Source organism: Myodes glareolus, chromosome 1, assembly GCF_982192425.1.
Source record: "Myodes glareolus chromosome 1, mMyoGla1.1, whole genome shotgun sequence".
In the NCBI taxonomy this organism is placed as follows: Eukaryota; Metazoa; Chordata; class Mammalia; order Rodentia; family Cricetidae; genus Myodes; species Myodes glareolus.
The window spans coordinates 16,478,035-16,505,696 of NC_142026.1; the positions used below are offsets into that span (position 1 = coordinate 16,478,035).

At 49.8% G+C, this 27,662-nt stretch overlaps 1 protein-coding gene across 23 annotated transcripts in view; it reads right to left on the reverse strand.

The window, feature by feature from the left end:
• Tns1 (tensin 1) overlaps positions 1-27,662 on the reverse strand; it is a 223,137-nt gene that overhangs the window by 67,561 nt on the left and 127,914 nt on the right. For 22 of the 23 annotated variants that reach the window (XM_087904165.1, XM_087904163.1, XM_087904094.1 and 19 more), the window contains 12 exons: positions 25,399-25,448; positions 23,204-23,384; positions 21,380-21,430; positions 20,296-20,418; positions 19,869-19,933; positions 17,823-17,906; positions 13,273-13,385; positions 12,874-12,934; positions 12,696-12,771; positions 11,983-12,112; positions 5,423-5,488; positions 4,004-4,120 (listed from right to left, as the gene is read on the reverse strand). In XM_087904165.1, coding sequence (XP_087760291.1) covers positions 4,004-4,120; positions 5,423-5,488; positions 11,983-12,112; positions 12,696-12,771; positions 12,874-12,934; positions 13,273-13,385; positions 17,823-17,906; positions 19,869-19,933; positions 20,296-20,418; positions 21,380-21,430; positions 23,204-23,384; positions 25,399-25,448 — 1,117 coding nt within the window. Of the gene's footprint in view, positions 1-4,003; positions 4,121-5,422; positions 5,489-11,982; positions 12,113-12,695; positions 12,772-12,873; positions 12,935-13,272; positions 13,386-17,822; positions 17,907-19,868; positions 19,934-20,295; positions 20,419-21,379; positions 21,431-23,203; positions 23,385-25,398; positions 25,449-26,580; positions 26,847-27,662 lie in introns of those variants that run through there. The other variant, XM_085698487.2, reaches the window with a different exon arrangement.

A 27,662-nucleotide genomic window follows, 5' to 3' on the forward strand; every position in this document is an offset into this window, starting at 1 on the left:
TCCTCGGTGGACAGATACCTTGAGCAGGGAGTATGTTTGACTGGAGGAAGCCATGTGAATGGGGATGTTTGTTACTGCAGCTTCTGCTGGCCTATGCTGACTGATGCAGCCACTCTGCCATTTCTTTCCCCTTGGAACTCAAGAGTTGAGAAGATAAATGAGTCAGGACCATCTCATCCTCTCTTAGGCCCCCAAAGGAAACACTGGTTGAGCTCAAAATGAGAAGAAATGCTGTCTACTTCTTCATCCTATTTCTTTTCTTTTAATCTTTATTTTATTTTCTGTGTATGGGTGCTTTGCCTGCAAGTGTGTATATGTACCATCTGTGTGCCTGGGGCCTTCAGAGATCAGAAGAGAGTATCAGGGCCCCTGGAACTGGAGTCACAGATGCTGTGAGCCACTATTCAGATGCTGAGAATTGAACTCACATCCTCTTATGGAAGAGCAGCCAGCATGCTCAACCACTGAGCCAACTCCCTAGTCCCCCTACATCCTATTTCAATATGAACTAAAAATGAAGACCCACAGGAAGGGGTCATCAGGAAAGTCCAGGACCCTTGGTCCAGATCCTTCCTCTCCATCTCTCTGGGTCATTTCTCTGTGTCTTTCTCCATCTCTCTGGGTCATTCCTTTGTGTCTTTCTCCATCTCTCTGGGTCATTTCTCTGTGTTGTCTTTCTCCATCTCTCTGGGTCATTCCTCTGTGTCTTTCTCCTCATTTGTTACTTGTTTGTGGCGTCTTCCCCTCCCCAATCTTCCTCCCATCTCTCTTCTCCTCTCCTCTCCTCTCCTCTCCTCTCCTCTCCTCTCCTCTCCTCTCCTCTCCTCTCCTCTCCTCTCCTCTCCTCTCCTCTCCTCTCCTCTCCTACCAGGGACTCCTGACTGTAGATGAGGGACTGTTCTCAGCTGAGACAGAAAAACTGAGAAGGATTAGAACTCTCCCCTGATAAAATATATGGTTTTCCAAGAATCTAAAAGTGTGGGCATCAAGCCAAATCCCTTGCCACCTACCCTGGGTACCTCACACAAGCACAGCCCAGAAGTGACAGATAACAGCATCCTTGCCACCCCCATTACGCATGAGATGAATTTCCTTCTCCCTTCACCCTGGCTTGCAGTCTGAGAAGCTGCTTCCATGCTCCCATTTACCCAGCACCAGCCCTGGTCCCCAGTTCTAACTCCCATTAGCTAATGGCCAAGGAGTCAGAGGACAGCAAGTGGAGGGCACTGGGTCAGCTCGGCTTCCTGGCTTCTCAGCTCCTCGGGAGCAGAGGCCACCCCACCCTGCTACTGGAACTTGTTTCAGAAAGTGGTGTCTTGGAACCCTATGGAAGAATTTGGACACTGCTCTGTGCAGCATAGACAAAAACAAAGCCCTACTCCCCACCCAAGAGGTGCTGGGACCTGGGCATGGGGGCTCAGAACTCGGGCCAAAGAGCTAATGGGACTCCTGGATGCTCAAACTGTGGTGTGAGCCAGGGCCAAGCTGACTGGCTCCACACCAACCCAGAGGGAGGTGGAGGCAGCTTTGAGGAGGAGGGGGCAGCAGGGGCCAGACAGCTCTCCACCACAACCCAGGATTCTCAGTTCTCCGTACTCAGAAAGCTGAGCCCGGATGTCCAGCTGCATGAAACACGAAAAGCTCCATCCTACACATGATGGGCTGAGCCATCCCCTCTGGGCCACAGTCTTCACAGTGCAGTGGCTGAAGAAAGAATCGGTTATGGCAAAAGAAAACCACTGAGGCGGGTCCTGCTCCAGCAAACCTATGGTCCCCGCATAAAGAGAAGATCAGGATACAGACACACAAAGGGGGACACATGTGGACACAGGGCAATGACAGAGTCTACACGCTGAGACGATAGGCCTCAGGGGCACCAGCCCTGGTCTCAAAATCCAGAACCATGAGAATAAATTTCTGTCAATTAGGGCCCACCTGTGGGGCCTTCGAATGGTTACCCAAGACAACTAGGACCACAGATCCCCAGGAAGAAGTCCCTGAGATGGCAGATAGTTCTCTCTCTGGCGATTGTCCCTGGACAGAGCCTATTTCCAATATGGGCTTCCATCTCTTTCCTGCCTTCCCTCATTGCCTCCTCCTCCTTCCCCACAACCAAGGTGACAAGCAGTCTAAGCATAAGCAGTCCCCTGTTTCCTCCTCTTAACCATTACACACACACACACACACACACACACACACACACACACACACACACACTCACGAGTCCTTTACCCTCTGGGTCCCAGGATAGAGAGCCTTCCACAGAAAGGCCTCCAGACGAGGACAGGACTGGAACACAATCCATGCTCAAGCTTTGGGCTAGCCTCAGCGGTCTCCAAGCCCAGTGGGAATGCAGCCGAGGGGCAGGCCGCAAGACTCGCACGCACAGTCAGAGCACAGGGCAGCTATTTCCTGGCAACTGTTCCACCCTAGGCTGTTAGGCCAGGCAGGGAAGGGGACAGAAAAACCCTAATCTGTCCCTCTGTGGGCAAAGGGCCAGCTTCTCTGCCTGTATATAGTGGCCCCTCTGTCCTGATAGGACCAGCTGACCTTGTTACTGGCCCAAGGTCCTGCCAGCTCCATCCCCCTGCTGGGGAAGTACATCATGGGGTGAGGGTGCAGAGCCAGTCAGGATCTCCCTTGTCTGTCCTGCCTGTCCTTTGAACCTGCTACTCCAGATTCCCTTCAGACCCTAGCCCTCTGTTCCTCTTCCTTCCCTCACGCTGGCTCCATCCATCCTTCCAGCCCTTAATTATTCTACCTTTGATTCTCTTGGCACGTTAGCGCTCACGAAATATTTTTACATTTATCGCCGCATCGACTCTGTACCGGGGAGAAATGGCGAGGCATTAAAAATTCCTTCAAATTGCCAAGTGTTCTTGTTAAAAATGCAAACTTCCCCAACACGGGAAACAAGGAGGCTGACGGCGGCAGCTGTGGAGACAATTCATTCCATCCTCTGTTCCACCCCACCCGCCCAGGCCCCTCAGCCACTCGGAAGATGGGAACTGGTGTGGGGGACAAGGATCAGAGTGGGAGAAGAAGGCCCCCTGAGAGGGCACAAGGGCAAGCCACCAACCTGGCGGTGCCACGCATAAATGCACTCCCGTGGAAACCCTGAATTCTAATCTAGCCTTCCTCCTCCAGTCTGTCTGACATCTGCTGATGGTTGCATCATGACTTCCAGGTCAGAGCCCTACAGGATGCCTGGGCACAGGCAACAGAGGAGACCGGAGCAGAGGGAAACAGGTGAGAGTCCCAGGCCATGTTCTCCCTCCTCAGGACCACTCCATCACCAGAGCAAGCCCCAGCTGGCTTTGGTGTGGAGAGAGGTTGTCGCTGGTGTCCTAGAGAGGGCACAGCCTGGGTCTGAGGAGCAAGTCATGGTCCCACCTCTCAGAAGATCTCAGTTACCCCAATTCTGAAGACAGATGCAGGGGCCCCTCCAACCTGCTCGAACATTTGGCCATCCTGTGGCTGAATCAGAAAACAAGCCAAGGGCCAAACAAACCCAAGGTGGCATTGTAAGGCTTGGTGCTCAATCTAGCGAGCTCGTTTTCAGAGATTCTGCCCCTCAACCTCCTACGTATTCCAAGAGCCAAACAAACCAATGGACTGGCCACGGAACTCTCCAGGGCACACCTGACTGCAGCTGAGCAGGAAATACGTTGTATTTTCAGGCATGTTAAGAAGGCACGGTACCCACTCTGTAGCTTTTTTTCCCCCTCTTCCATCTTGGAACACCACATTGAGTTCTCAGATGTTTTTGCTGGATTCTTATGTAAACTATTAGATCCCCAAATACTTCATCTACATATCCGTGCTCTGACCTCTACAAATACAGAGGCAACATGGAGACACCCAAGGGCAGGTTCCAAAGAGACGGAACAGGTACTATCAGTTGCACTTACAGCCGCCCCTTCTACAAAAACCCAGAGAACCAAGGTTCCACAGGCCAGGGCTGCCCAGTTTGGTGAGAGCCTGGCACTCGTGGGTCACCTACCCTCCATGCCATCCTCACGATGTCCATTGAAGTTGTCGTAGGAATCCCATCGGATGAGGGGGTCTGAGGTGTTATAGTCTACAGATACACTAGGCCCATTCTCCAGGTGTTCCATACCTGTGGGGAGCCAGCAGGGGACAGAGGGGACAGAGGGGAAGAGATGAGCATCTAGTGAAGCGAAAGACCAGTGAGATCCCCTATGGGCCATCCCTGAGGAACCATTTGTGATGGGGAATCTCAGCCAATCACATTCGGCCTAAGGTGTGGCCATTCAGGCTATAAAAGATCGAAGTGCCTTGCCCCCGGCCCCTTCGGTTTTCCGGTTCCATTGGTGTTCTTGGGATCCTGGGTCTTGTAAGTTTTCCCCTTCCCCTTTTTTATTAAAAGCTAAATCTTTTATATAGTATTGGTCTGTTTATTCTATCGATCGACCACGCCCGCTACATATTTGCTGTCTTCAATGTCTAGGGTGGGACAATGACTTGGGTTACTTGAAGAATCCAGGAGTTTGGGGCCAGGTCATAGGGACAAATCAAGACAGGACAGACACTGATAAAGAAAGAACCCCCCACACACACACACACACCCTAGAGAGAGCATGTCTGCACCCACTGGGTGGCTGCTCCTATAACATCTATAGCCCTGGAGCAGGAGCAAGGGTCGGCTCTGAAGACTGGAAAAGGGATAGGGGACAGGCTTGTCCTGGACCACCTGTAAGAGGGGACAGTAGGGAAATCACAGGCAGGACATTGAGAGGACACAGCCTGGAAAAGGTCATTGCAGGTGTGCCCCTGACTCCACTTAAGATGCTCCCTATTCCATAGAGACAGTCATAAGAACAGGTCAGTCTCTTTTGCAACCTCAGAGTCAATACGGTCAATAGCCAGGTCATCCATGGTGGCCTATCGTCCTGGCCTGATAGTCCTTTCTTTAGTCTACTCAGGGTCTCTCTGCCTGTAACCTAACTTCATCTCCTCCCATTCTGTTCTCAAATAAGATGAAGAGCAACTGGTCTCCATATTTAGAGTCAAGAGGAAGAAAGGTTATTATTAAACTGGCCTTCAGGTTGAACCACTTTGGTTCATAAATACCCACAATCCACCCAACACCTCGGAATGTGCTCTGGTTGTCCCTTCCATCTGCCAAGGCCCTCAGTCTCTGAATATAACAAGATGGTGACCTACAGGGACCAGAACAATTTTGTCAACTCAGCGCCTCACTGTCTGCATTTATTTTTGTTATATTGAAGTTAAGGAGCTGGATCAGGTTTAGCTGGAAGTCCACTCTGATGTCCTGGTCCTGTACCTTGACCCACCTCTAAAGTACCATTGTGCTTGTAGAGCTAACCAGTGGGAGGATGCTGAGAGTGAGGTGGGCACAGGCAAGGATGCAGGGAAAGGGCTAGAACGTCATCTGTACCTTGAATTTTCTCTGGCCCATAGGAAAATACAAACTCCACTTTGCCGTAATCAGGAAATCGATCATCTAAAAGAGAAAGAAAGGAGAAAATGGGTCCCAGATTCCTAAAGAGAAAGGTTTCTTATAGAAAAGAATTCAACCATGTGTGTATACATGGTTAATAATACAATACATTTACCTTTTAACACAGAGGAAACTGCATGTGTATAGAGAAAAAAATATTTTGAGACAGGTTCTCACGTCGTCCAGGCTGGCCCCAAACTCACTATGTCACTTCAACCTTTTGCCCTCCAACTCTTGAGTGTTGAAATCATAGGTACAGGGGATCAAGCCTAGGGCTTCACAAGCACACTAGGCCAGCACACGACCAACTAAGGTGCTGACAGACCCAGCCCAGTCACACGTCTGGAACTGCAGGCCACAGCCTCACCAGGGTTCCACTTCATGAGGCAAGCACAACCCTTTCAGTTCTGACTACACATTAGTCCCCCTTCAAGGCTCTAAGTCACAGGCAGTATTTGCGGCACTATTTCCAGAAATCAGCTCTAAGTAAAGCCTGCTTGCCTGGCTGCTATGAAGGTGAATTATTTGTCTCCTGTTACTCCCTCTTTTTTTCCTACAGGATCAGGCTAGGTTTGAATTCAAAATTCTCCTGCCTCAGCCTCCTGAGCACTAGGTTTACAGACATATTCTTCCACACTCATCCTCCTTTCTTCTTAAATCTGGGTAGGCTGTTATTTATTCCACTGATTCCCTCCAACATTGTGCTGGCTAGTTTTATGCCAAAACTTGACACAAGCTAGAAAAGAGGGACAGGAGGGAGCCTCCTTTGAGAAAATGCCTCCGTAAGACCAGACTGTAGACAAGCCCATAGGGAATTTTTCGAATAGTGATTGATGGGGAAGGGCCCAGCCCATTGTGAGCGATACCACCCCTGAGAAGATTGTCCTGGGTTCTATAAAAAAAAGAAAGAAAGAAAAAAAAGCAGGCTGAGCAAGCCATGGGGAACAAGTCAGTAAGCATCACTCCTCCATGGCCTCTGCATCAGCTCCTGCCTCTAATTTCCTGCCCTTTTGGAGTTCTTGTCTTGACTTCCTTCCATGATGAACAGTGATGTGAGAGTGTAAGCCAAATAAACCCTTTCCTCCCCAACTTGCCTTGGTCATGATGTTTGGTGACAGCACTAGTTACCCTAACTAGGACAGATACTGTGGCTATGTTTCTGTTTGTAGGTCTGTCAATTCTCAGTGGTTCTCCATGACTGCTTTTTCTATCACTTGGTAACAAGTCAAGGAAATTATAAGGAAATGTCCTACTTGTTCTTTGTATAACCAAACTCCACTACCTGCAGGAAGTAACCCAAAGAAATGAAATTTGACAATGGATGTGTTTCATTTTGTAGAGTTTGAAAAATAAAAAAATATGTACACCATACTATAGCTACACAGTTAGTATTTCAATACGCAACTGCTTTGAGTTCTGAAAAGACTCCATATATAATTCCAGAATTATACATTTCTTAGACAGTATGGCCATTATGGGGATACCTGTACAAATTAAGACTGACAATGATCCAGCATAGGTCTCTAGGCAAATGAAATGACTTTTCTGTATATCACAACACAAAGCATATTATAGGTTTACCACACAATCCTACAGAGCAAGCAGTTATAGAAAGATCTCATTGCACTCTAAAAGCTATGCTCAATAAATAGAAAGGGGGTAATAAAGACCCCCAGAGATAGATTGTGCAATGCTTTATTAATTTTAAATTTCTTAAATGCCAGTGAGAAAGTAATGACAGCTGTGGTGAGACATTGGACGAGAGAAAAAAAACTGCTGAATTAAATCAGCCTGTGTACTTCAAGGATGAATTGACCTCAGAATGGAAGCCAGGACATGTGTTACACTGGGGAAGAGGTTTTCTTTTGTTTCCACTGGAGAAGAAAAATTATAAATACCATCAAAATGGATAAAGATTAGATTCAAACAGGAGAGACCTCTTGATGAAAAGAGGTGATAGTTCATCAATTACAGTGGCCATTCAATCTAAACTAATGTATAAGACTAACAAATGCTTTTCATTTTATCAGATATAACCTGCCAAAAAGGAAAATTCCCAAAGTTAGGGTTGGGGCAGGGTTTTGTTTTTGCCTTTCCAGGAGAATGAAGGCATCCAATTAAGGAATCTGAAGACCACTGGACAAGGCAGACATCTGAAGAAAAAGGGCGAATCATCCAGAGAAAATGTCTCAAGAAGAGTAAATTGGCCTAATGGTATATCACATTTCCAACAGGATAAAATTTCATAAATCTTCCCAAATGTTTGTTTCTGCTGTTCTCTACAGACATCTAAGATAAATGATCTTCTTGTAGTCCCAGTACAATTAAAAATTAAAGCTGGCTTTGGAATTGGAATGGCTCTCTCCTTCTCTAAACCCAAGCGTGCTTCTTAAAGGAAAATCTAAAATCTCTGTCTCATGTCAGGAGAGCTACCTGGTATAGGACAGAAGAAAAAACAAATTTAAGGAACTATTCTATTATCACTAATCTCATAATCCTTTGGTTTTATTTTGACTTTTGAAAGTTTTTCTTAAGGCATAAATATTATCTTCAAGTTTGTAAGATTAATATATTTTTAAAAACATTTCTGTCATGATATTAATGATCTTATCAAGTACCAACTAATTCTAGAAAAAGGCTTCATCTAGCTTTCTGTACATGATTTCAGGTTTGAGTCTCTATTAGGTAACTAGGAATTAAGTTTGTATACTCTGGATGTACTTAACAAATAGTCCTTTAACCTTTCCAAGATCTGCTGCATACGACACATAAAATGTTTAAGTTTTCAGCAATGAACCATGGCCATTCCTAACAGTGACCTCTGAAGTCTCTAAAAGGATGATGGGACCCCACAACAACAATTCCACATGGATGGGTGACACCACTAAGCTGACAAACACCACCCAAAGATAAGCTTTGGATACAAACTGCTCATGACAATTTCAAGATGGCTAGTTGAGATGGTTCAGCCTTAAGCACCACTCCAGCCAGGATTTCAGATAGGCCAGCCCTACACTTTCCCATTACACAGAGACTGGCAACAAATGGTACAGCTAGATCTCCCAGACTTGACCATTATCTCAATTTTCTCAGGGTCCCCTAGAGATGCTGTTGCCCCCCCAACCCAGAAAACAAGAAGAAATCTAGAGAACATAATGCCCACATTCCCAAGAGGTGGGGTAGATAATTTTTAGTCATTCAGTGGATTATGGATATTTATCACCATTTAGAGGGGTTGGTTACTAGTTGTTATCGGTAATGGTCAAGAAAAAAAGCTGAACAAAGGAGATTAGACCAGAGATCTTGTTCTGAAAACAAAAAGAGAGACTATTGAAATGATAGGATAAAAGGGTAGATTATTGAATCTACTTTTAAACCAAAAAAGCAACTACTAGTCTTAAATATTTTACATTGATGTGGAGTTTTGTATATTGATACAAATTTAAGGTTATTTTTGTTAGAACCTACTGTACACACGTTTCTACTCTTGTTTAAGGTATTGTACCTATGCAGCTCATTTACCAGAGTAATGTACATTTCTAGTCATTGAAAGTTATTATTACAAACTACTTAGGATAATAAAGAAATGCATGTTAGCAGTTAGTCACTTATTACAATCAAATTTGTGGTCATCTTAGGTATGTTTTCAAGGTCAAACAGGTGGACTTCAAACACTTCAGAAACCTACAGAACAGGGCATGTTTTAATAATATAAGATTTTTTATGACAATGGGACATGTCTGCTCCTGGCAGCACCAATATACTTCAGAGAAGATGATGGACATTGAAGAAACTCCATATGGAGTTTGCTTTCTTTGCAGCAAAAGTTAGCCACTGGGCAAGAAAATGCCCTTGCCTTGACTGCTGACAGTTTGCTGTCCTAATTGGACAAGCAGGACACAAAAGGAAGTGACTAACAAACTTTGCCAAGACAAAGTGGAACAGTGATTCAAAATTCCTGCTTCACAGAAATGTCTGTCAGATATTCTAGGCCTGTAGGCTGAAGATGGATGCCCCAGAGTTGCAGAAGAACCTTGGGTGAATGTTCAGGCAGCCAGCTGTTTCTGTCATTTCTATGGTTTTGGAAGTTGTCTGTTCTGCACTTTCTGTTTACACAAGTAATACTATATCCTTCTTGGGTCTCTGATGGAATTGAAGGCTAGATAGTATAGTTTTCATTGTTACCAAATTCAGAAAAGAAACTCATAAAAGATATATAAAGTGTATCAGGTTGAGAGACATAAAAGGATAGTTTGGGGTTGGTAATATAAGTTAGGATAGACAGTGAATTAGGTACCTAACTTTGGACTCACCAAGATAGAATAGATAACAGAGCATTTTCTCTGAATTTGCCAAATGCAAATGGACTGGACATTATGAATGTAATTCTTCCCTGGTAATTGTTCTTATTGTACATAGTCTTACTATGTTCGAATTAAAACCTTCTCTTTTAATTAAGACAAAAGAGGGAAATGTGTGATATTTTGATTACATCTTAACAATAAAGTTTGCTGTGAATCAGGGGGCAGAGCTAGCTGCTAGTTGACCAAAATTAATCATAGAGGTTTTGTTAGACTCAGGACAGACAGAGAGATAGGAAGTAATAGGGCAGGATTTAAAGAGGATCTCAGTTCTTTTGGATGGAGGAACAGAAGAGACAGGAGGTCAATGGTTGCTTCTCCGCCACTGCTCTGATCATTCAGGTTCTTACCCTGATATCTGACTCCCGATTTTTTTATTGATAAAGAATAATTAGATAAGTGCAACACTTGCGCCATGCAAGAGGGAACTGGGATCCCCTTCTCTCTGTGTCTCCTCAACCTCTTCTTTACTTTGCCAGCTCCACCTTCCTCTCACCTCAAGACTGATTACAATCTGTCCTGAAACTCATAGCATGCTGCTCCTCCTGTCTCGGATGCAAAGAGAGCTCTCATATAACATCCTTTCCCACCACGTGTGTCAGAGTACACAGGAGAACCACCCCTCCATGAGCTGGCTCCTCCAGGCTTTCTGCCTGATTCTAGGCTGTTGGAGGTCACCACCCATTACCTGTAGGAAGAGGTCCCAACAAAGATCACATCTGTTCTGTGGGATATCACCATGCTATGCGTGTGTTCATCTCTATTCACACCAATTCGTAATTGTTTGTGTACCTCCCATGAGACTGTGGACTCTCAGAGGCTTTGATTTTGTATCTCCATGATCTAGACCATGTTTGCTTAATGGATGAGTGTGTAGGTGGGTGGACAGGTGAGTGTACTAATGGGTGGATAGTGAATGTATGATGTGGGATTCCCCTCTGTATGCTGTGACTATGTTTTATTGCCATTGGTTAATTAAAAAGCTTCTTTCAGTCAATGGCTTAACAGAGTAAAGCCAGGCAGAAAATCTGAACAGAGGTGTAGATATAGAGTAGCTGGAGTCAAGGAGACACATGTAGCTGCCAAAGAAGATAGACGCCCCAGAACCTTACCAGTAAACCATAAGCATCATGGTAAATATAAAATAATAGGAATGGGTTAATTTAAGATATAAGAGTCAGCCAGGAATATGTTTAAGTCATTGGCCCAGCAGTGTTGTAATTAATAAAGTTTCTGTGTGATTATTTCAGGTCTGGGCAGCCAGGAAATGAACGAGCAGTCTCCGCCTACAAATGTATGTGTGGATGGATGCACACATGCATTAGCAGGTGAGGTGAGTAACTGTGTGGATGGATGGATGGATGGAGAGATGAATGGGCAGACAGACCAATGTGTAGATAGCACCACAAAAGTGCAGGTGGATGGACAAAAGATGGTGTGTTAATAGGTAGGGTTAATGGAAGAAATGTGCAGATGGATGTATGCATGAATAGAGACATTAATATGGAATACACACACACACACACACACACACACACACGCACACACATGCACTCCAGTCCTGAAGGTGATTTAGGCAGAGTCTTAAGTGAATAGAAGACCCTGGCCTCCCTGACCACACTTCTTCCTCCTTATTACCACCATCCCTACATGCACCCTTCTGATGCTTGTTTTCTGCCACAGCTGCCTCCTCAAGATTTTTTAGCTTTACCGAACAGAGACCACATCATGTTTCTCTTTGACTCCAGCACTTAATACCGAGCCCAATATTAAGATACTGTGAACGCTGGAACTCTAACTCCCATCGGTCACATGGAGCAAGGGAGCAGGACAAGATGGAGACAATCTAGAGCAATCACTGGAGAAGGGTGGGGGTCTCCAAACAGCCCAGGGGTTGTTGAGGTGCAGGGGTGGACTGAGAGGAAGTGATCTTGATCTCTTTTACAACACAAACGCCAAGACCACCCCAGTCCCGCCATGATTCTCCCTCAGTTTTCTCGAACTGACATCAAGAATCCCCTGAGACTTGACAAACCATGTGGCTCAGGAGAGACGGCCCCTGCATCCACCACAGCATTCCACACTGGACTCCTCCCCTGCGACAGGAGCCCCATCTTGCCCCATCAGGGAGCCCACCTTTGAAGGCTTCATCCAGGTCTTCCTTCCCAAAAACAACCCCCAAGTCATGGATGGCGCAGGTGTGGAACTGCACCCGGAAGATGACGTCACGAGCCGGGCTCCGGAACTTCTTGTGATAACACTTCAGCTGTGTGGGGTGGGAGTGGGGGCAAAGAGTGAAAGGTCAGGCCACCGGGGTTCTCCTAACTCCACTAACTGAGTCCCAAGGCTCACCCCAAACTCAAGAGAGAGAGGTCACCAATACTAAACAAGATCTCAAAACTCTTTGAGAAACTTCCAGAACAGAATAAGAGGAATTGTAGGGACAATTCCCTTATTGTCTGGAACAGTCTGGAATTGTAGGGAATGTCCCCTCCAGATGTTCCTGTATACAGGAAGGTATGGAGAAGGAACCATGGGCTTAAACTACAGCAAGCCGGTCTGAGTTTAGAATTGGGGGTGTCTTGTCACCCGTCTGGAGCTAGAAGGCCACAGAGCACACTGAGTGGCAGTTCCCTGAGGCTGCCCCAGAGCAAACGATGAAGCTAGGAAATGAATGTCCACTCTGAGGGAGGAAGGTAGACTAAGACTACTGAGACTGGGATAGCATACGGGAGCCCACAGTTCAAAACTCAGTAACTCCCCGGGGGGACGCTGCACATCCCATGTTCCCAGGGCAGAGTGGGAGCAGGACAAGAGAAGGGACACTTGAGGAGGAGGGTGGAGCTCACCAAGATGTCTCCCTTCAGGAGCAGACCTGGTTCAATGGTGATACAGATGCTGGCCTGGCTGTCTCCGGGGATGTTGCTGAGGGAGAGAGGCAATGAAGGAGTGAGTTTGCTGAGGAAGCAGGCTCCCTTCTCCCTTCCTCCTGCCCCACCCCTACCCTCCCTCACACAGACTACTTACTAAATGCCAGATGTATACACAGGTTGCATGGCTTGGTAAATGCGCAGAAATGGCCGGCACCCTATCAGAGAAGGGGAGGTGTAAGCTAAGAAGTAGAAACGGTTGAGGAGATGAGAGACCTAGGGAAGGGAGAGGAGGGAAAGAGGAAGAGAAAAAGAAGGCAGCAAGAACGGGGAGAAAGACTAACTTCGTTTCTAAGGTATTGTAAGTAGACAAAAACTGCCTCGCCCAGTGTCTTCTGCCACTAGGCATGGTCAGGAGTCAACCCCACGTTGAGGTTGAGGAGTTCTGCCAAGAGCCCCACATAAGTCTAGATGACACCACAGCATAACATACGGCTTACCACCCTAGGCTACCGAGAAGGAAATAGAGGCTGGAGGGAAGGGATGGGACAGGTACCTCCTTTAGACTCAAAATTGGGGATGCCATGCATTATCACATGGTGCAGGAACAAGGGCTTGTTGTTCATTTTGATGGAGCCAGAGAGGAGGCCGCTGAAGTAGTGCACATACCTGTAAAGGGACAGGGTAGCATCAGGGAAGGGCCTGGGGAGTCCTCTATCCACCCAACCACCCAGCCACACACTCAGCCACCCATCTAGCCACACACTCAGCGACCCATCCATCCACCCATCCATCTACCCAGCCACCCACCCAGCCACCCTCCTATCCATCCACCCACCCACCCATTCATCTACCCACCTACCCATCTATCCACCCATCCATCTACACACCCACCTACCCATCCATTCACCCATCCATCTACCCACCCACCCATCCATCCACCTATCCATCTACCCACCCACCTACCCACCCACTTGCCTATCTATCCACCCACCCACCAATCCACAACATCTATTTACCCAGCCACCCACTCACCTATCCATTCACGTGCCCATTCATCTACCCAGCCACCCACTCACCCACCTACACACCCACTCACCAATCTACACATCCACCCACCAATCCCCAATCCATTCACCCACCCATTCACTCATCCACACATTTATGTATCCTATCCGTTCACTCTTTCTTCAAGAACACCACCCTAGGCTTCCATCTACCCTCACCCTCATGACACATGCACCCACTCAGGCCACGTAGCAGCTGAGTTTTCCTAGCCAGTGCAGTCCTACAGACTTGCAGGGACCCAGGGAGAAAAACAAAACCCGAAAACTTGCTGTGCCTACAGCCCACTTGGCATTCTCTAGCACCCCCTGGTGGTAAACATGAGCATCTCCTTCCTTCCTCACACCCAACCCACCATCATCCCTGGCAGAGACATTTTCTCAGTTTACAACTGCATAAGCAAGAGGGACTGGAAAGATGGCTTAGTGTTTAAGAGCATTGTCTGCCCTTCCAAAGGTTGTGAGTTCAATTCCCATCAACAACTGCATAAGCAAGCTGCATAACCAAACACCCCTAAGAGCCTGACTGGGTCAAGCCCAGCTTATGGCTATTCTCACTTCAAACTTACGCTAGGCCCTGGTTCTGCCACACACACCCAGCCACACAGTAAACAGCAAATGCTTAATAATATTACAGTACTTATTTTTTTGTTTTTTGCTTTGTTTTGCTTTTCGAGACATGGTTTCTCTGTGTAGCTTTGGCGCCTGTCCTGGAACTAGCTCTTGTAACCAATCTGGCCTCAAACTCACAGAGATCCGCCTGCCTCTGCCTCCTGAGTGCTGAGATTAAAGGCGTACATGAGCACCAGCTGGCTACATTGCTTATTTTACGTCCTGCTGAATGTATGGAGTTTTCTATATTAAGTTCTTTACTTGGGATCTGAGATAATTAACTTCCAATAAGCATCCTGTCTCCAGGCTGATTTGTAGTGGGTTTTTAGTTTGCTTCTTTGGGGGGTTTGTTTATGTTTCTGGGGCAGGGGAGCAGGGGTCTCCTGCATGCTAAGCACTCAATACATGAAGCTACACCACCAGCCCCAGCGATCTCCAGTTCTTTTAATAAAGATCTCGCTGGCAGAACGGAAGGACCAAGCCATCCCCTTTCTTTCCAGACAGAGAGGAAAAATCAGGTCCTGAAGGAGTTGGAACACACAGCAAAATCACACAAAACAGGGATGGGAGAGAGGAGAGAAGCCTGGACCCGGAAGCATCTCCTGAACCAGTCCTCTGGTGATGGTGGTTGATGTTTCCCCCTATCTGATTCCCTAGAGAACCAGGTTGAATGAGACAAACCAATCAAACGCAGCCCGGGACTCTAAAGAGCCAATGGCTCCATAGGAGGGTGAGACTCCAACTATGACACCAGTACAACACCCTCCCCCCAATCCCTTGGCCCTCCTCCAGGCCCAGTCCCTGAGCCTGGGTGGGGCCACGTCAGCCTCCCCTAGCAAGATAATCTGATGGGCAATGCCAGCTCCTATTCAGGGCCCTGCCCAGCCCCCCTGGCCCGTTACTCAAACCGGAAACCTGGAATGGCAGGTTCCCATCAGATCTCCTGACCAGGCCAACAGGATGTGTCTGTGTTCTGGGGACAATGAGTCCGAGGGCGGGTGACAATGAATGGGTGAGCTACAGGCAAAGCCCCTCCTGCTCAATCCTTGCTCTTCCCTCTCCAGCTGCCTCACAGCGTTCCCCACAGGGAACGCTGACAAGAAGGCAGAGGAGATTGGCAGGGAGCATTATTCCTGAAACCAACAGCTGCACTTTCTCATGTGTGTGCACGGTGTGGCCTGGCCCCCACCCACCAAATGCAGTGGCCCGTGGGAGCCGGGGCAGATGCTGATAATACACGCAAAGTCACATGACAACTTCACGGCTTGCAGGCATGTGAGGAATCCCCTGGACTTCTCTCTCTGACTAGAGGAGCCTAGGTCTCCGCTGCTCAGCATCGGGGCGACTGTTCAGCCCACCTTCTCCAAGCCACAGCGGGACAGAGTAAGGCTCCACATTCCCATTAGGAAGTAGACTCTAATCTTCAGGGTCAAAGGTGACGGAGACCATGTTGTCACGTGTGCACGCCAGAACGCCAGGAACTGGCCCATGGCTTGTACTGCTTCCTCCTGTGAACGCTGAGGGCTTCTAGGAGGCTGGCAGTCAGTGTGGCTGCACTGCAGGAGGCACTGGGCCCCTGGGTACCTGGTGAGTAGTCATGCACTTTTATCTGGGCTTCCGACTACAGAGGCAGTAATGGTCCCCAGTAGTGACAGCAGACCCAAACCAGATAAGCAAGTGTTGGGGGCGGGGATATGGGTGTATGTCGGGGATCCTCAATATGAAGAAGCAGGAAGGCCAGGAGGTGGTGGCGCATGCCTTTAATCCTGGCACTTGGGAGGCAGAGGCAGGTGGATCTCTGTGAGTTCGAGACCAGCCCAGTCTACAAGAGCTAGTTCCAGGACAGGCTCCAAAGCTACAGAGAAACCCTGTCTCGAAAAAACAAAACAAAACAAAAAACAAGAGGCAGGAAGGGTCCTTGCAATCTATAGCTAATTTCCCAGGATCTACAGAAGCCTCCAGGCTTCCTGCCTGCTGCACCCAGACCCCCGCCTTGGCTGGGACCCCACCTTCACCCTGCTCACCCAGACCTTCCCCATCATGCATCACTTTGAACCAGCCCCATGCCTGCCCATCGCTCTGGTTTGAACTTCCTCCAGAAACACCTGTTGGCCTCTGCGGCGATCTTCTATTTGGAAGCATGCAGCTGCTGACAAGAAACGTGCCCACACACGCCCTTGTAGGACAGATTTAGTGCCCTGTCCTTGGTGCGAGAACGAGGCTAAGCCGGCACAGACAGGTAAGCAGGCCCACAGCTCACAGCCACAACAGGGTTCTGCTCTCTAGGTCTCCAGCCTAGGCTGGGGCTTGTGACTATAGCCTCCCCGTGACCAGGTGACCTTGACAGGACCCCTGCAGGGCATAGCCCCAGGTTCCCAGCCCCGCACACTATTCTAGCTCAGCCACCACTCACTGCGGGCCCCCTGGCCCGTCCCCACCCTGCTCTCAGGCTTCCCATCTGTAGAAGAAGGGTGACCCAGTCATCACCACTGTTCCAATTAGGACTTCACAATCACCTCCCTACCCGCACCTACCCCCCCACCCCCACCCCCAAGACTCCAGGCTGTTATGAAAAAAGCCAGTTCCCTACAGTTCACTCTCAATGTTGCAGCGCTCCCCAACTCGGGTCTTCTCTCCTGCACCTCCCTTCTATTTTTTTCTTCCCCCTCCTCTATTCCCTCTCTTCTGTCCCTCTGTCTCTCTTCCTTCTCTCTACTCTACCCCCCCGCCCCTCCATTTCTGTCCCTCTGTATCCTATCTCTGTCTCTGTATCCTATCTCTGTCTCTGTCTCCCTCTCCTGTCTTCACGCTTCCTATCTGTCATGTCTCTTCTGGATGGTCACTTGTTTGAGGCCTGTCCCTCTCAACAGACCCACAGCTCCCTCAGGCAGAGAGACTCTGCTCTGTTAGCCTGGATGTCCCAGTGCCCACAGATACAGCAGAGTTCCTCAGCTTTGGTGATGGATAACTCCATCTGGTCCTGTTTCCTGTCGGGGCTATTATTAGACACTCCAGTGAGAACATGTGGCTGGGGCCCTTAGCAGAATACTATAAATTCTCCCAAGAGAAGGCGCCCCCTTGTGGTGCTATCTACAACCTCCAAGGACGGGCATTAGGGACATCAGTGTCAGGTAGACTCATTCACAGACAGAAGTCACCCTGCCTCCAGGGACAAGGACAGCATGTGTCTTCTCACATAGGCTGAGCATCTGCTCCTCCAGAGCCATGCCACCACAGACTGTCCTCTGATAGAGGCCCCAGAAGCTAACTGATACCCCAACCTGTGGGCACCACCATGCCCATGCCACTACAGTCTTAACGCCTGTGCTTAGGGTACCCTCAGTTAAGCAGATGTTCATCCCTGAGAGTGCACAAGGCCAGCATCCACCACAGGGAGAGCACACCCTGGGCCTGGAATCCAGGCACTCACCTCCTCTGGGATGGCTGGCCAATGGGCACAATCTTATCCTCATAGAATCTCTTCATTGCAAACCGGTCCAGAGCCTGGTCAGCACTGTGGAGAGACGCAGGTGATCAGAGAGGCCCACTCCCACACCAGAGGGCCCCTTGTCCCGTCACTCAGGTGTTGTAGAACATTCCTTTACGCTGTTTGAAGTTATTTCACTGTGATTGGTTTAAATAAAAGCTAGGCAGGATTTTCAGCGCAGAGAGAACGTTTGGAAGAAGAATGGTGGAGACACAAGGAATCTCCAGTCAGACATGAAGGAAGCAGAAAGGCAGCATGGGAAGAGCAAAGGTAATGAAGTCAGGAGGCAGAAAGTAAATTAATAGAAACGGGTTTATCTAAGTTATAAGAGCTAATTAGAAATAAGCCTAAGCTATAGGTCAAGCTTGCATAACTAATAAGAAGTCTCCATGTGGTTATTTGGGAGCTGGCTGGCAGAACAGAAAAAGTCCAACTACACTCAGACTCCCCTAGACTTGCACAGCCCCCAGACCCTGGTTTCTGTGGAAAGACAAACTGCTCCTCCACCATGCAGCACTGTGTGTAATTTAATGTAATTGACTCTCATAAGCTCATAGGGAGTGGCACTATCAGCAGGTGTGGTCTTGTTGAGGTAAGTGTGGCTTTGTTGGAAGAAGAGTATCACCATGAGGGTGGATTTTTGTAGTCTCCTATGCTCAAGATACCTCCCAGTGTCTCAGTTTACTTCCTGTTGCCTGCAGATCAAAGATGTAGAGTTCTCAGCTTCTTCTCCATCACCACGTCTTCTTGAATGCCACTATGTCCCACCATGATTATAGTGGACTGAACTTCTGAACTTTAAGTGGTCCAATTAAACATTTTCCTCTTTAAGAGTTGCCGTGGTCATGATGTCTCTTCACAGCAATAGAAACTCTAATTAAGACACTTAAGCATCTCTAATCTGTATGGCGTAGCTCTCAGTCAAGTCACTTGGGCACCCATCTCTAGACTACTACCAATTGCTCCTAAGACCTAATCCTTTTCATAAAACCTAATTCTCCTTATCAAATGAGGCTTAAAGGGGATTAGATGAGGTGACACCCATTAAGAGCCTGGCAGCCATGGGTGCCCACTCAGCAGACACAAGGCTGGCCTGGTTTCTGACACTCTCCACACAACACTACACCCATCCTCTGAGCATGTAGAGATTATTCTGCACTCCAATAACTTCCCATCATGCTTACAGTAAATTCAAAGCTCTCATTAAGGCCAGCAAGGCCATGTTGTCTGTTACCCTGACTGTCCTAAGCCTTCTCTAACTCTATACTCAGCAGACACTTTGCTCATACCCATACTTCTCCACAAACTACAGCAATCCTCTAGGCCCCTAGAGCCACAGGTCCCCCTGAGCACATACCACTTCTGGCTTCTATAGTTTCATAGCCACAGTTATGGATGCTGCTAACAAACCTGCTTAGTATTTAAAGCCCTCAAGGACAGTCCTCGGGCTGAGCCCTCTGCATCCTTCCAAGCACCATTAAAACATGGTTCTGGACATAGCAACCTCTGGGCAGCCATACTGGATGAAGGAGCCTTTGGTCTCTGTCCTGTGTTGGGTCAGGATGGGATCCTTCCACTGGCTTGTTCCTATTCTTTCTCCCAAACACAATGGCAAAAAGAAAACCTTGCCGGCTTAGGATAACTTCCAGATTGACCCCTGGGTTCGATTCTGATGAAACATCTTTCTGATCTCTTCCTGGCTCATTCAGGGAAAGAGAAGGCAACTGAGAGAGGATACGTGGCCCCCAAAATGCTGGCGAATATCCTCCACACAGGGTTAGGCTCTCTTCCCTGCGGCCACATGTTTTCATGTTGCCTCAGAGCTGGGGCACTTTCTCTAGCTCTGGGGGTTCCTGTACCTCTTATCACCCCTGCTTCTTTATCTGAGAGCTCTCCCTGGCCCCAAGAAGGCATGTGGATGGGGGAGGGGTGTCCTCAAGTCAATGTCCTGAAAAGAGAAGCCGGGATAGAAGATAGCGGACCTCTCACCTGGCGGAAATGTTGCTGTAGTGCATATATGCCGCGATGACAACCCCAATCCTGCCTCGGTTTCCCTGAAAGAGGCAAAAGGTCATCGTTTCCAAACAGTCTCTCTTGTCCAAAGCCGAGGGGCCAAGGGTGGGAGAGAAGAGGGAAGTTCTGGAGAAAGAGGAGCAATGGGGAGGGAGGCAGGAGGGGAGAAACCAGAAAAGCTAGCCCACCCTCACTGCCAGGAATATAAGCTGCTGCCCTGCCCTGCCCTGCCCTGCCCTGCCCCATTTGTTGGAGGTCTACTGTTGGGCAGAATCTATAATGTTCTAGAATGGAAAGCGCAAACAGGTAGGGGAGCACACTCACACAACCACCCAGACAGGTGTGCGCACGCGCACACGTGCACACCCAGGTACGAGCACACGTGCACAGCCCGCACGCTGACCTTGTTGTGGAGAACAACAACGTTGTGGGGGTCTGCGTTGAGCCAGGTGTCCATGGCCTTGCAGACACTGCATATTTTCTCCAGGGCCGGAGTGTGCAGATCAGGCCAGCCAAATTCCAGGACCTGGGGGTGAAACGTAAGTAAACAAGGGAAGCCTGGAGACTCCATCAAGCCAGGCAGCACAGCATGGGCACAGCCACCAGCAGCCAGGCCTCTGCACTTGTCCTGTTCGTCAGACCTGCTGAGAAGCAAGGCTCGAAGAGCAAAGGTCTTGACCTGGACCAGACTCACAGTAGGGTCTTAGGCAAGCCATGTCCCTCGACCAGAGCTATTGCCCTTATGGATGTGTGCCAAGATGTACAATGTGAAACTATGGTCTCGATGTTTCCAGAGAGGCCTGAGCCCAGCCCTCCAGCTCCCCTCGAAGGCCAGTTCAAGGCTGATTCAGGATGACAGGAGAGAGGAAAGGGTCCTCCGGTGCTCACACCACCCTGAATATACAGGCTGCCTATTTTCAGGCCTCTGAGAGAAGTCTGAAGTGGGCAGAAGCAGGACGTCCGCGTGGCCACAAGCCCTCAAGCCCTCACAGCCCCCTCAGGCCATCTCTAACTTCATGAAACACTAAATAAAAAGAGCCGCTGTTTGGTAGGATCCACAGAACATGCCTACGCCAGCTGCCCACTCTCAGAGACACGGTCTGAGGTCCAGAGAAATCTGTCATTCGCCTGAGGTCCCACACTGACAGGCACCAGAATTCAGGATAGAAGCCAAGGTCCCCAACAACATCTCTAACAACTCACTCAGCATGAAGAGTAAACCCTGGGACAGCAGCCTATGTGGAATAGACACAGCCGCAGCCCCACTCCCATAGGCCCTGTGTTTTTCCTCCCCAGGAGCAGATGAGGCCAGAAACCACTGTGTGGAATTTCAGTAGTTGGTACTATAGTACATTTTCCAGATCTGAGATGCCCTTGAGCTTGGAACTGTCATAGAACATGACACATAAGCAAGAGGGGGCGTGTTCTCTCGCCCGCTACCCCAGGTTAGGCCAGGCCAAGACATCCTAAAACAGCCACATACTCACCTTAGCGTGGAGCTTCGTGATGTCAGGCCTCTGCTCAGAGAGGTTGAAGAGCTAGAAAGAAACAAAGGAGAAGTGAGGCTGAGAAAGGAGGCGGGAATCTGATCCTGCCTGTCAGGAGCCTGGCCAACAGCAAGCCATGAGCTCCCGGATTCTGGCACCTGCTGCCACCCTCTCGCCTAACGGAAATGTTCCCACCGTGAACACATGTTGGCCAACAGGACCAGCAATGAGTTCTTGGGAAGGTGGAGACTACCATGCTCAGTCACACCCCTTGCAAGGGATGAAAAGGGATGGAGCCCAGCCCACGGGTGCTGAGTGACAGATGGTGGCCGCCTCTGGCTTTAGGACCAAATCGCACAACAACACTATTTCTCTGTCTTGTGGCCTCCTTCTAACATAAGGCGTGATACATCCTGGTGGTCCCCCTCAAACACGAGGAACCTACTCACATCCAACAGCCTACCCTGTTTTTCATCCCTTGACCCCCATGAAGGACTGTGAAAAACTGTCTACCTCTGTCTAAGCCACCAGAAGATTGACAGTAGCTATGCCAGCTCCCAGGAGGAAAGGGGCAGACCCTAAAATGGGCAGGCAGGAAGGGGCTGCAGCAGAGCACAGGCATCTAGAACCAGAGAACTCCGGACACTCCCGGTCCCATTAAGGAGCACACATAATGACATTAGCCATGTCACAGAGCTGGCTTCATAACTAATAGCCATCTATTCAGCCCTCACAGAGCCAGAATGAGAAGCCAGGACTTTCTGTTATTGGAAGCCAGGCACTTCACCCTGCTCAGCACAGATGATAGATGGGTTGTTACAGAAGCCTTCAAAATGCATGGCCACTCAGAACTTCAGAACCTGGGACTTTGGGACATAGTTAAAGATCTCGCCAGGAGATATTCTTGGATTCAGGGTGATCCTAAGACCAACAACTAATGTCCTTGTAACTAGAGGGGAGACAGACGGGGAAGGCCATGTGAAGGTGAAGGCAGAGAATGGAGCAATGTGGCTCCAAGCCAGAGAATGTCTGGGAGTGCTGGGAGCGGCCAGGAGTGGGGTAGAGGCGAGGAAGGCGGTTTCCTCCAGGATTCAAGGGAGCATGGCCTCACCATCAACCAGATGCCGGCCCTCCAGAACACATTCCTGTCATTTTAAGTCCAATAGTGTGTGGCCATTTGTTCCAGCAGCCCCAGAACCCTTGTGCAACCACCTCAGCCCAGCTCTGCTAAACACGGCAAGCAGCACCCAGTGGCTCAGGGCCAGCAGTTCAGGCCCCTGCGCAGGGATCTGAGTCTCCCCTCAGGAACGGTCACTCTCCTGCTGTAGAGGATGTCTCTGCCATCCACCTATCTGATATCTGGTGACTCTAGCCAGTCACAGGGCACTCCAAAACTGCACATGGCCAAGTCTACTCCAGGGTTTCCACCCGAAGCAGCTCTACAGACCTCAGCTCTCTCTAGGGCCTGTTCTGAAGGTGAAGAGGTTACCGGGAGGCCCAGCTTGCAGCGCAGGCTCGGCAACATAAAACTGACTTTATTCTCTTTCCCCTAGTCTGCACACCAGCACGTTCACACATTCTCACCCTCACACACACAGGCACACACAGGCACTCACACCTACTCACACTCAAACAGCAAACACTTGGTTCCAGGTGCTACATTCAACTGCACATGGTCCCCCGAGAACCAATTCTCTCTGAGATAACAGCGAAGTCCTGGGCCTTGCAAGATGGACGGAAACTGAGGGAAGGCATGCCGGCCTGGGGCGTGGGCAGAGACTCTCTGTGTAAAGGAGGGGAGCAAGAAGGATGAGGCCCACCCACCAGGTAGTTGCCCCCATGTTTGGACTTCAGCATCTGGGCCACTTCACGGAGGTTGCTGCGGAAGTTCTCCTCATTGGCCGCACTGGGGAAGGACACGGCGATGATGCGCTCGGTGACATACACCAGGTCCAGCTCACAGCTGTCCTCCATGGCCCGGCTCACACTCATGTTTCTAGAGAGACTGAGTAAAAGACGAGTCCAGGTCAGAACCCAGGAATCCAACGCAGCCTCTAACACATTATTGAAGTTTCTTTTAGAAAGAAAGAAAAAAAGAAAGGAAGGAAGGAAGGAAGGACGGACGGACGGACGGACGGACGGAAGGAAGGAAGGAAGGAAGGAAGGAAGGAAGGAAAAGGTTTATTTATTTATTAAGTATATAGTGTTCTGCCTGCATGTATGCCTGCATGCCAGAAGAGGGCACAGGAACACATTATAGACGGTCTGAGCTACCATGTGGTTGCTGGAAATTGAACTCAGGACCTCTGGAAGAGCAGTCAGTGCTCTTAACCTCTGAGCCACCTCTTCAGCCCTACGGAAGTCTTTAAAAGGATCCAGAAGGGAAAGAGTGTCTGGGAGCAATGCTCCCCAGAATCCTGGAGTACAGCCCTGGCCACCTCCATGCACTCAAACTGAGAAGACCTCCCTGGGGAAAGGAGCAGCTCAGGTGATAGGCTCACATGGGCTCAAGCTGAGTCAGAGGCCAGGCACATTCCAGCCTCCCAACGGCAGGCTGACCCCTGCACTCTGTCCCCAGCTCTCCCTGCAAAGATCATTCTTGGCCCAGGGCCCCCTCATTCCTAAAGGCCAAAGAAGTGAGAGGGTGCTGGGTGTTTGCCACAGTAGTTTTAGGGGTCCTATGAGCAATGGGGAGCTCCTGGGTCCGCAATTCTGTCTCTCTCCTGGACACAAGGTGAGGGAAGCATGGAACTCACAGCTTTATGCCATCTGCTTTTCTACGAGAGGAGGGGTCCATGCTGCCTACTGGGGCACCTCCTCCTCATCCTCCTTCCTGCGTTACCTATTACCACATCCTCCCTCCCCACCCAAGGTGGGCAACACTCTTTGCTTCGCTAACCTTCACTATGCTATAGCAGTATGGGGTTGAGGAGGGAGGGGGTTAAAAGCAGAAGATCCTCTGGCCTTGGTGACAAAAAGCCCAGGACATCAAGGAGCCTAGGTGTTGACACGGGCCCAGATGTCTGGATGTGTGTAGACAGAGGGTAGCCAAGAGTAGCTCTCTCTGATGAAATGACAGGGTAGGGTAGACGCCAGTTAGAACTGGACGTGAATCCCCATCACTCCTTGTCCCTATCATAGCTCAGCAGTCGCTGGCCAGAGCTCTGACTACTACCCAGGGGCCAGATGCCACCTGCACACTTACCCCAAATGTTGATACAGAGTAACCCAGGGACCCTCCACTGGCCATAGGCCTTTGGCCTGGCTCTAACAAAGGGACTGCATTCGCCTCAGAAAACCTCATAAACCTAGCCCATTTCTTTCTAGCTTTTCCCTCCAAGAGGCAGAGGGAAAAGAAGAGCCAAGAGAGCAACAGGAAGGAGTTAGAAGTGACCATCCTAGGGTAGTAGTGGACAGGACTGACTTACTGACCCCTCTATCAGGCTGGGTCCCAAGAAGGACACAAAAGCAGAGTAGCACCACCAGCTGGACAAAATTGGTATCACAGCTCCAAGTGTACCAAGCAGAGGAAGAGACAGCAGGGTCGGAGGAGTCCTCAAAGGGCTCTAGGCAGGAACCAGGGAGCCTCAGAATGAAGGTGAAGTAGAGAGCTTGGAGTCTCCCTGTGTGTTCTCTTCCCTGGGTGGAGAATGCTCACTCTACAAAGTCCTCCCCACAATCAAAGACCTCATTCGCAGAGTCAGAACCAGCACGGGCCTTGGTGGGAGTCAGCCCCGAGTGCCGCTTCTGGCAAGTGGGTGACCCTGAACAAGTCATTGCAGACACTCAGCAACTAACTGATTTGCCAATACACAGACCTTCAGTGCCATTACAAGGACGGATGAGCTTATGTGGGGAAGTATAGAGTCCACCTCGAGGTCTGTGCTGGAACTCAATGATGACAACCGAGGGCCACCAACTCCAGGCCTCTCACTAGGGCTGTACAGCATCAGTCTCAGGACTCAGGGTGGGACGTGAGAATGCCCAAAACCCATTTCCTCCCACTGTGCCGAGTGTACCTGGCAGGCTGTGGCTGCGGGTGGATGCTTGGCGAAACTCTCATGGAGTCCTGGAAAAAAGAGAAGACACGGTATTACAAGAAGAGGGGAGAGCAGGAAGGGAGGAGCAGAAAGGGGTCCAGGGCATGGCCACACAGAGATCCTCACCCCTTCCTTGGCCAATGCTCCATCCCCGCCACCCTAACACCCCAACACCCCAGCCATAAAAACCCAAAGGCCGAAAGTACCTGCTGTGGGAGAGACCCGGTTAGATGGAAAGAGGAAATCTCTGATATAAAGGCAGAGCCATCTGGCTGGCTCCCCTACTCTGGGGACACACGTTCTGGATGCCCTTAATTACCAGGCATCATAATAGTAATCTCAACTAGAGAGCACACACATCAACCACCTAGGGAAGCGAAGAGTGTCCACCTCAGAACCAACGCCGAATCCATGTCCTCCGTCACTGCTGTCCCTCACTCCCCCTCCTCCAAAGCCACAACACTGAGCCTCTGAATAAGACAGAGCAGCAGGTGTGTGATTTGCAACGGGCATCCAGGACCCCACACGTCTAAGGCTCCGTGTCTCTATCTTGTCCCACGCGCACCGATCCAGGGTATTGATGGCACAAAATTAACCAAACAGACCCAAGTTGGTGACGCAGACTTTGCAGGGCAGCGGAGTGGCATCCAGCGAAAGCACGGGGGGTGGGGGGAGGTCAAGCCACACAGACTGCAGCACGAGGCTCCAGCATCCCGCTGAGCAGCATGGGAGACCCTTAGCCCACTGAACCTGGGCAAATGTCACCAGGATGTCACAGGAAGACAGGCCAGCCAGCCCTCAATGGTTCATTGTGGGCAAGCAAAAATCAAAAACCAAACAGCAAACACACAAGAACATGCTAGGAGCCTCCTCACTAGGAGCTTGACGCTTGGCCAACGGCAGCTGTCACTTTAACTGTCGCTCTCTCATTAAGAAGAACTGAAAGAGAAGTTTCTGGAAGGAAAGGAACAACCGTCCATCCTCATGACATGTCCTTCCCTCCCCCTCGGCACCCACCACCTATTCCAACTGGAGCCCCTCAGTTCTGAATTCCTGGGCTCCACCGAGCCACTTTCCCAGCCACCAAATGGCAGCCTCCCTTGGGAGGCAGCAAGACCACCGCCTGTAAAGGAAAAAGACATAAGACACATGGTGACTCACCCCTGAGTCCCTGGGAAATTGATGACGGAGCAGGATTCGAACTCTGACCCGGACTTGGCCACAGAGCCCAAGTGGAGAGTGTTGCACCCAACATGCAGTTGGACGCTGAGGTCCAGCTCCCCATGGAGGACAGAGTCAGGGCCCTTGACTGCGGGAGGGAGGGCTAGCCACCCTGTCACTGTGGGGCTCCCAAGGGTTCAGCAGAACTCAGTGCGAGGAGGAGTCAGAAGGAACGGTTCTCAGTCTCTCAGCATTTCCTGCCCTAGGACTTGGGGTTGTGTGAGTCAGGCTAGGGCAGGAGAGGCGGGGACCAGGGTGTTTGGTTTTCAAACCCTAAACCAGGCTGTTCCAAAAAAACTCCCCACCCCGAAGCATGCAGAAAGCCAACACTTCATCCATCCCATTGCACTGGTCTCTGACGAGGAGGCCCTGACTCTCCTCAGACCCTGGGCCATGGTCCAGGCTCTAGGGCCACCCTGCTATAAATAGCCCCTAGGGTTTCATCTGCTACAGATCTACGGCCACTCTTTGAAGGAAGCCACCACAGCTGCTTCGAACAACTGGAAGCCACAACTTAGCCAAGGCTTACGGTGCGGCCAAGATCAGGGCCAGGCACAAGCAAGGAGCTAGAGGAAGACAATGGGCCAATAGCCGGGACTGATGAAGGAACTGGAGAGCCAAGCAGAGCCGGGAGCCTGCAAAGGCCCGGTGCTAAGGATGCACAGGACCCAGAGACCAGGCTTCCAGTCCAGTTCCCCACCACCCTCTGGCCAAGGTTATAACACTCCACATTCCTGACTCCAGCCTGGAAGATAAATACTTGGCCCAAACAGAGTCTGGCCCTGCCGCCTCCTGGGGTGATAAGAAAGGTCCAGGCACTCTGCAGCAGGGGGGCCGGGGCAGGGATGCACAGGGGAAGCTATCCTGGGCAGGGGCTAGGGACCAACAGCTGGATTGTCACCCCCTGATGAATCACAGGGCTGGGCTGCGCTCCCACCAATAGGGCTTCCTGTTTTCTGCAAGGTTTGGGGACACATGACCCTTGCTGGCAGAAAGCAGGCTTTGCACAGGGACTGTGAATG